This window comes from Phoxinus phoxinus, assembly GCF_949152265.1.
Source record: "Phoxinus phoxinus genome assembly, chromosome: 10".
In the NCBI taxonomy this organism is placed as follows: domain Eukaryota; kingdom Metazoa; phylum Chordata; class Actinopteri; order Cypriniformes; family Leuciscidae; genus Phoxinus; species Phoxinus phoxinus.
The window spans coordinates 20695338-20704773 of record NC_136885.1 but is presented as its reverse complement, the minus strand read 5'-3'; the positions used below and the strand labels follow the sequence as shown (position 1 = coordinate 20704773).

The 9436-nt window shown below is 37.6% G+C and overlaps 1 protein-coding gene across 1 annotated transcript; it reads left to right on the top strand.

Annotated features, from left to right (window-relative positions):
• Positions 1 to 99: 99 nt before the first annotated feature.
• ddx61 (DEAD (Asp-Glu-Ala-Asp) box helicase 61) lies at positions 100 to 8828 on the top strand. The gene is made up of 14 exons (XM_079626805.1): positions 100 to 248; positions 975 to 1930; positions 2083 to 2146; positions 2246 to 2350; positions 2474 to 2603; positions 3096 to 3242; positions 6440 to 6534; positions 6636 to 6758; positions 6899 to 7027; positions 7171 to 7287; positions 7749 to 7812; positions 7907 to 8008; positions 8128 to 8336; positions 8440 to 8828. The coding sequence occupies exons 2-13, from the start codon at positions 1755 to 1757 to the stop codon at positions 8325 to 8327; spliced, it is 1452 nt and encodes a 483-aa protein (XP_079482931.1). The 5' UTR covers positions 100 to 248; positions 975 to 1754; the 3' UTR covers positions 8328 to 8336; positions 8440 to 8828.
• The last annotated feature ends 608 nt before the right edge of the window (positions 8829 to 9436 follow it).

Genomic DNA, 9436 nt, shown 5'->3' with positions numbered 1-9436 from the left:
CTAAAGTGCCCATATAAGAAGTACGTGGGTAGATTTGATTACGTACCGCCCACCAAATTCAAACTCGGTCACCTGATTGGTCGACGTCGCTTTTTCGATGCGTTCACGTACTCCGAGATCAATTCAGCGCACGGCCATGTTAAATCTCTAGACGGAAGAGACAAAAGCCACAGCAACAAAGAATTTCTCAAGAAACATTTGAAGAATTAATCATATCCACGAAGATTCAACTCCTTCAAATATAGGAGGTAAACATAGTCAAACATGAATTTAGTTAAAATAGACATGTATCTTTCCCAACGTGCACATCGTCTCTCTCTTGCGCTCTTATTAGCATTTAGCTAAGCTATCAACAATGTACCGCTGGTAGGCTGAGCTAGCATGCTGTTTAATAGTATGTTTTAAATCTAGTTAATCGATCTCTCAACCCAGGAAACAAAGTTTGCTCTGTCCCCAGAAGAAAAAAAAACGTTTTGCGCTGAGTTGTTCTTATATAATGGTCAGAACTATATTCGCGAACTCTTTCGTTGAATCGGAAACGAAAAAAACTTTGTCGATAAACCACCTTTGTGGTGCTTGTCGGCTAGCTCAGTTAGCTCCGCTAACAACTCCTGACGCTCTCGCACACTTTTAGCTTCAGAGCTTAGCGTTAAACCTTTAGCTAATTAGTGAAGGACCTTAAATCAGATTCAAAATGAAACAGATATGTTATGAATCCGAATTGTCATACGAATTCCAGGGGTTTTCACACTTTTAACAAGTGTTTGAAACTGTTAGCTAGTTTGTGTATTGAAAATTAGGTATTATTCTCGCAGAACTGTACTATATATGGTCGGTTCGTTTTAATATGATCTGAACACAACTGTTCATGTGTAATTAATGATAAACTGCGAAACTAACCCTTTGCTTAATGTCAGAAATAGCCTGTCATCGATATGAAGCTAATTTTGTTTTATACCTTTCATATTTGGCAGGTGTTCCAGGATTTCCTCCACTAAAGTGTTCAGGAACTGTGACAGTAAAGTGAGGAGAAACGAGACATCGCGAAGTCAAGAGTGGAAACATTTATGAACTGTTTACTTAATTTTGGACTCGTAATCCTGCATTGACTTTCAGTTTGAAATCCCTCAGTGTCTTTGGAGTTTTTCAGCAGGTTAAATACGAGCAAGTGACACTGAGCAAAATTTGAACTTCCCCGTGACGAAGAGAATACTAGAATTTTAAGAGCACATTAAGAATCCTTAGCTGAGCCTCGTGCTTTTGAATGTAAATACTTTATACTTTTTGGATACCAAAAGGAAAACAGGGTACTTCAAGATTTCTGCAATCCAGCTGTTTAAAAAAAAGAAAAAAAAAGAATTAAAAGTGAATACTTTGTCACTTTTCAGGGATAACGTAAAAGTGACTTTTGAAAGGCATTAGATTTTTGCTCACTTGCATTTTTGAAATCCTTGTGCAAGACTTGAATTTTACAAGTACTTGTTTGCTAGTTGTTTTGTACGTTGACTCTAGGCTTGTGATATATTTATTCATATAAATATAATTTTCTCCTATTTTGGGAGAGCTTATTATTAATAATTGTTATACGGCAGGCACTCTTCTTTTTAAGAGGTCTGTACGTACCGGAAACTGTTTACACAAAAGCGCATTGAGCGTAACAGTAAAACAGTTTAACAAATAGCTCAAAAGTAGCAAAAAACACATACACACAAAAATATCAATTTGATTGAAACCGTTGAGGAAAACATCTGACAATGGCTACAGCGAGAACAGAGATCCCTGCTTCAGTCATGCAAATGACCAAACAGAATGGACAGTCCAAGCCTATGACCCTCCAGTCAGGATCACTTACTTCCTCAACACAGTCAGGAAAAATACCTGTGATGCCCCAGAAAGGAAGCAGTATACCCCGAAGCAGTGGCGGTATCAGGTAGTCTTTATTTAATACTTTTTGAAGAGTCTGGTACTTTTTGTCATTGATACCTTATATTAATCATGTTAGTTGAGCTGTTTATTAATAAAATAATTAAATCTTGCATAATGCATAAAGTTGAATTCATTTTCGTGAACGATTTCTTTTAGGTTTGGAGATGACTGGAAGAAGTGCCTGCAACTTCCACCAAAAGACATGAGAGTGCGAACCACAGTAAGTAATGCAACCAGTTTCTTATTAGATGGTTATATTGGAATGGGTTGCTGGTTTCCCAGTTGTTTTATTTATTTGAATGCCCTATTTTTTTGACAGGATGTGACTGCAACAAAGGGGAACGAGTTTGAAGATTACTGCCTTAAGAGGGAACTGCTGATGGGTATATTCGAGATGGGCTGGGAGAAGCCTTCCCCTATCCAGGTAGTCTAACCTGTGTACAGTAAGAAAATAAACTGTGGTCTATTTGCCTGGCTTATGCCTTTTAGAATGGCTGTCAAATGAGCCTGTCCTGATATTTATATCCCTCATTGTCTGTCTCTGTAGGAGGAGAGTATTCCCATTGTCTTGTCAGGGAGGGACATTCTCGCCCGAGCTAAAAATGGCACAGGTAAAAGTGGAGCCTACCTCATCCCCCTCTTGGAAAGGATTGATCTGAAGAAGGACCATGTTCAAGGTTTGACATGCATTGAATGAATTATTTGTAAAATTCTATTCATTAATTACGTATACTTCCAATCAATCCTTATTTTATTAAAATTACAATAACATTGTAAAAAAATATTATTGCAAGTTAAAATATATTTTAATGTATTTTTAAATTTAATTTATTCTGGGGATGGAAAGCTGAATTTTCAGCATCATTACTCCAGTCTTCAGTGTCACGTGATCCTTAAGAAATCATTCTAATATGCTGATCTGCTGCTCAAGTAACATTTCTTGTCATTGTTGACAACAGTTGTGCTGCCTAATATTTTTATGGAAATTCAGGAATGTTTGATGAACAGTTTAAACTGAACTGCGTTTTTTGTTGCCAGTTTATAACTGTCAATTTTGATAAATTTAATCCATCCATGCAAAAGAATCTTGCTGACCTCAAACTTTTGTGTATATATATACTTTTGTGTGTGTATAAATTAATTTTTTTCTTTCTCTAACTTTATTTTAGCCTTAGTAATGGTACCAACTCGTGAGTTGGCTCTGCAGGTGAGCCAGATAAGTATCAACATGAGCAAGCACCTTGGTGGCGTCAAGGTTATGGCTACAACAGGTGGCACCAACCTGAGGGATGACATCATGCGTCTTGATGAGACTGGTAATTGGATTTCTCTACCATCCTTTGAGTTTCCCAAGTTTTAAAATGCGTGTGATTTGAGAATTAAAGAAAGGGTTATAAAATGTAAGTAAAAAAAATAAAAAAAAGCCTTTACATTAACACTTACAAATGGCAGCCTTGCAGGCAATCTTAGGGTTAATTCTTCATTGAGCATTAAAGTTCAGTGAGTTCTTAAGTTTGAACTGGAAATTTGCCCAAAGGTGGCGTTCCACTCGAAATGACTTGTTTTGTCGGGATGTCACACCTACCAACTGTTTTTCTGAAGTCGTGCCAGACCACAGACATTTGAGCAATTTTTAAGTTGTGCTTCCTTGTTCCTTAAAGAGCAATGTTGTTACATAAGGAGTCTCATAATTATATGGACTTTATTATAATGCAGGGTTGTCCAATCCTGCTCCCGGAAGGTCAATATCCTGCAGTTTAGCTCCAACCTGCCTCCACACACATTTGCTCGTAGGTTTCAGGCATTCCTGAAGACCTTGGCCATTTCTCAATGTGCGATCTTGTGTTCTCGTACTACGTCATCAGTCGTCAAAGTTCAATTCCAGTACTCAAGAATCCAAATACAAGAGGAAGCATGGAAGTACCTGGATTTGTTGTTCATATCAAGGATGCACCCAATGCAGACTTAAGAGAATCGAACCGTTTATGTATGTACGGAAGCCTGTAAGCTTTAAACTTCTTGTTCCCGCTGCAAATACGTGATGGCTGTGAAGTTAGTTAGTTAGTTTATTATTATTAGCCATTTCAACAAAGTTGATAGGAATTTGTTTTGGATCAATGCTCACCAGTGTTGGGTATAGTTACTTTGGAAAGTAGTTAATTAGGTTACAACGTTACCATCAATTAAAAGTAATCAGTTACGTTACTGTGTTATCTATTCATAAAAGTAACGCGTTCGAGTACTCATGCGTTACCAAAAATTAAAAGCCGTTTGCAGCGCCTCACACATGCTGCAGCTTGATTGACAGACACGGCCCCCTTTAAATGCACCTAGAAGTCGTGACTCCTGGCAATGAATAACGTCAGTCATCCGACTAAATTAACACTGCAGGATAACAATAACAGTAAAGACAGTCATAGGCTATTCCACATAGCGTTTTATTTATTTATTATCACAGAACATATTAATCAAAATTCACACCTTCCCAGCCCGGGTAGTAGAGATGCGCGGATGGGCTATTATTTCAATAAAAAAATCAATAATTATAATGGCGATATTATTTCAGTATAGAAATGCAGACATCCCAAGTCTATCGGAAGTTCCGGGAGTCTCCCGCATATTGATAGCGGCTCACTGATGCCCGCGAATTAGTTAAAATCTCCCGGAATCTAGAGCGAGCGCGCCCGCGAGACAGAGACTGTGCTCCAAACCGCGCAGCGCGTGCACAGCAGAGAGGGAGAGAGAGCAAGAGACCGCGCGCGTGTGCCTTAATGAAGCTGGAGGGTGGTGGGGTATTGAAGCGCAGAAACACTGTCTTGATCCTGGGGAAATTTTTTAATTCGGGATTTTCCTTTCCTTAAAATAACGGATTACTTTTTTTAAAAAATAACGAAGTTACTGATTACTTAACGCACAAAACTAACGCGTTAAGTTACACATTTCATGAAAAAGGTAATTAGAGTACTCTAACGCGTTACTTTATAACGCGTTACCCACAACACTGATGCTCACATACCGCTTAATTGACATAATACACTGACATTACAGCGCATTTTAGTGAATATTTGTCTTTTTTTTTTTCTTGTGTGCTTAATTTTACTAGTGATAAAGACCTGGAGGAAGCCACCAGTATTTTTATTGGCATAATAAAAATAATTTTGACATTGACAAAGCATAACATTAAACACATACTCATTTTCACAAATACATGTGGTAAAATAAAACCGTAAAAAATATTAAATTAAATTATTTTATATATTAATATTATTTTTTTGATGTTCTGTTGCTTTTATCGTGCATTGGCCATAGCGTCTGTTATGCTGGGACGGTCAGTTGAGCAACAAGATCTCAATTCTCACAAGGATGCGTTCTGTGTCCTTACGAGTTGGTTCTTTCAAAGTAGCCTGGCAAGACCGGTCTACTCAAGAATTCAAGTCCGCTCTTGGAATTGAGAAACAACCTTTGATTAGTTGGTTTAGGTGTGTTTAATAGAGAGCCTAAGTCCCTCCACTCCGCTTCCGGCTCATGGGACCTTATTTCGGAAAAAAATATGTATAGTAGTCAATGGTGAGAGACAACTTAACTTTTTATTCCGTCTGATCTGTGCCCTGAATTACACATATGATGTTTGTCAATTTAAAAGATAATTATGAAAGTCAAGAAAGTCGCAGTTTGTCATAAAACAGAAGAGTAACATTTAGTTTTATGTGAAAATTGCTCAATGAACTACATCTCTCGTCTCGCACTGTTACGTCAGCAAGATCCGTTGCTCGTATGTGTGCAGTCTGGTACAAAACACTCAGGCATGACGGCGTAACGTTACGATTATAACGTAAGACTATAGAAAAAATGACAGACGTTAAGTTAGCTTCATTCATTGAGAGAAAAGGTATGACATCACATGTGCGCCTTTTGGGTTTGTAGTCTTTGTAATTGTGTATTTTCACAGTCTTATACCTCAACAGTTTTACATCAAACTGTGACTTTCTTGACTTTAAAATGTATATTTTAAATTGACAAACATCATATGTGTAATTCAGGGCACAATTCAAACGAGATCAAAATATTTGTTGTCTCTCGCCATTGACTACCATACAGAATATGTTTCTGAAATAAGGTCCTTCATGGTGGTTCATCGGAAAGGGAGGGACTTAGGCTCTCTATTAAATTGGATCTAAAATCTGCAAGATAGTGTCCCTCCAGTAGCAGGATTGGACACCCCTTTTGTAATGTGGTTTTCAATCCTGGTCACTCACTGCTCTGCACATTTTGTCTCTTATTTGACACAGAACTCAGTTCATGGATCTCTTTCCTAATTAACTGATAATCTGAATCAGGTGTGTTAAATAAGGGAGACATACTAAATGAGCAGAGCGATGGGTCCCCAGGACCAGGATTGAAACCATATATGGGGCCATGTCTTCATGGCAGGTTTTTTTTTTTTTTGGTATTTAAAATAATTTAAATGCAATCCCTCTTTCTCCTCCTGTTAACCTTAATATCTTTTCTCTAGTACATGTTATAATAGCTACCCCAGGAAGAATCCTTGACTTGATAAAGAAAGGTGTGGCCAAGGTTGACAAAGCTCAGATGGTTGTGATGGATGAGGTGAGAAAAATAACGCAAAAAGAGTTAATTTCCAACTAAGCGTCCTCTCTAAATGAATGCTAATATGGAGAAGTTCATAATATCCGATTCGGTCTTCACAGGCTGATAAGTTGCTTTCTCAAGACTTTGTGGTGCTTATTGAGGACATCATCAGCTTCCTGCCCAAAAACCGTCAGATTCTTCTCTATTCTGCCACTTTCCCCACCAGTGTGCAGAAATTTATGGTGAGACACTGTTTTTAAAATCATCCTAGAATTTATGAAGCAAAATATATTTTATTTAATGTGTAAAACATTTAACTATATTCAGATTGTCTCATATAAATTAGCTTTAATCATGCTAATGACTCTGTCCCGTTTTGTAGTCCAAACACCTTCAGAAGCCATATGAAATCAATCTGATGGATGAGCTGACACTGAAAGGCATCACTCAGTACTATGCCTATGTGACAGAAAGACAGAAAGTGCACTGTCTCAACACACTGTTCTCAAGGGTAAGCGTACCCTTTGCATACTACATTTGATTTAACTGTATTATCTTTAAAGGCTTTTTGAATGATTTGTTCTCACCTATGGAAAAAGTAATTTCATTTTCTCTCTTTTAATTGTATTTTTTTTTTATATCACTTTTTCCTAGCTCCAAATCAACCAGTCGATCATCTTCTGTAACTCCACTCAAAGGGTGGAACTCCTTGCCAAGAAGATCACACAGCTTGGCTATTCTTGCTTTTACATCCATGCCAAGATGATGCAGGTCAGCTTCATAAGGCAGCTACATAATTAAAAAGTTTTTAAGAATTAATTTTTTTCAGTAAGGATGCATTGAAACGATAGTGACAGTAAAGACATGTATATTGTTAAAAAAAAAAAAATCAAATGAATGCTGTTCTTTTGAAATTTCTATCCCTGAATTAGTTTTTTTTTTTCATGGTTTCCACAAATTTACTAAGCAGCACAATAAGTTTCAACAATGATATTAAGAAATGTTTCTTGAGCACCAATTCAGCATATTAGAATCTATAATGTGACAGACTAGAATAATGGAGTAATATATTAAAATTACATTTTAAAATAAATTTAAATTAGAAACTTTATTTTAATGTGAAATCTTTCTTGCTTCTTGCTGAGCATAAGGAACTACTTTCAAAAACAATCGTACAGACTTCAAACTTTTGAAAGTAGTGTGTTTTCCTAAATTATTTTATATTATCACAGGAATACAGAAATCGTGTGTTCCATGACTTCAGAAACGGACTGTGTAGAAACCTGGTCTGCACAGGTATGGATAGCCACATTCGCAGCACTCTTCCTGTTTTTAAGGGATTTTCCTAAATGTTTCTGAAACATTTTTGGTGGTGTTTTACCTGTCACAGATCTTTTCACAAGAGGAATTGACATCCAGGCTGTCAATGTAGTCATCAACTTTGACTTCCCCAAAAATGCAGAGACGTACTTGCACCGTATTGGTCGATCAGGTAACCATCAACATCATCAGAAGTTAACAAATTATTCATGGAAACCCTACAATAATAATCAGTGTTTTATATTATTATTGGTTTGTTAATTGAATTGCGTTTTCTCTCTCTGTTCTCAGGTAGGTACGGTCACCTGGGTCTGGCCATTAACCTGATCACCTCAGAAGATCGTTTCAATCTAAAGGGCATTGAGGACCAGCTGGTGACTGACATAAAGCCCATACCCAGCAGCATTGATAAGAGCCTGTATGTGGCAGAGTTTCACTCCCTGAACCCTGATGAGGAGGAGGCTGCTCACAAAGCAGGCGAGCTTAATTAACCCTGACTGGTAAGAAAGCCATGTTCAGAATGACCTGATCTAAAGCACTTCAACTTGTTTATACAGATGTGACTATTCAGTTGTAATGTAGCAATATCTCCCTTTCTTTCAGGAGAATAAAGGGACCAATGCTTGGCATTCTGCACAATTTCTACTGAAGACAGACGCAAAGATGACTTTGTTTGTTTTTTGTTGTAGTTTATTTTCTCACCAAATGCTTCAGTGGTCTGGAACTGCCATGATAAAATGTGATCAGCTGCCACAAGTTTAGGGGCTGGTATAAAGTCATTAGGCTTGTTCTCTATAGACTCACTGAGGCAGCTTACCCTTTTTCCATTTGAAGCACAATAAGCCACTGGTCGTTGGACCCAGAGCATTGGCAAAGACCATTTACCAACCATAACTGCTGTTCATAAGGATTTTGCCCCATCTTTTATTTATCAGAACAATAAAAATAGAAAATACTGGAAGGAGTTGGTGCCAAAAACAAATTCCCAAGCTTTACTAGGAAGTACGTTTAGTGCTTTCTATCCATCGCCTAATGTGAAAGGTTTTTGCGCATTATATGATGAGTTTTACTCAGAGCTTTACAGTTGATCAGGGAAAACTAGGGAGGTTTAACACATTCATAATGGTCTTCTGTTGGTTGTTTACAGCCTTGTGTGTAAATATCTTGAGAGAGGCTTGTGCTTTCAAATGCAAATAGACTTGTTATTTGGCTAAACTTGTCTCATCACAGTGTCATCTTTCCCAAAAGTTTTTGAAAGCATCCAACACTTTTTAATTTTTATTCAGTCTCTGCTTTTTCACTCTGACTTCAGCCATCTCTATCTCTCTAAGTGCCTTAATCTATATACTTCCTCTGGGTAGGAGGGAGCGCTCTAGGTGTGCAGTGCAAAAAAAAAAATCTGCTTTGGTCAGGATTGTTAGTGGAAAAAATTGTTACCAGCTAGATTTAGACTTGTCTAATACCTCAAACCCATAATTCACTTGGTCTCTATTTGACCCACCGGTTTGTTGGTAGTGGACATCACCTACCTCAGCATTGGCTGGGTGAGCAATAGATTTGCTTGTCTGACACCAGGTATCCCAGCTCGGATGTTTGGAAA

Bases quoted from the DNA above. Each gene is read 5' to 3' on its own strand.
- ddx61 (XM_079626805.1), top strand. From the start codon at position 1,755: ATGGCTACAGCGAGAACAGAGATCCCTGCTTCAGTCATGCAAATGACC. The intron at 6,759-6,898 runs GTGAGACACTGT...CCCGTTTTGTAG, and splicing joins CCAGTGTGCAGAAATTTATG to TCCAAACACCTTCAGAAGCC. The intron at 7,028-7,170 runs GTAAGCGTACCC...ACTTTTTCCTAG, and splicing joins TCAACACACTGTTCTCAAGG to CTCCAAATCAACCAGTCGAT.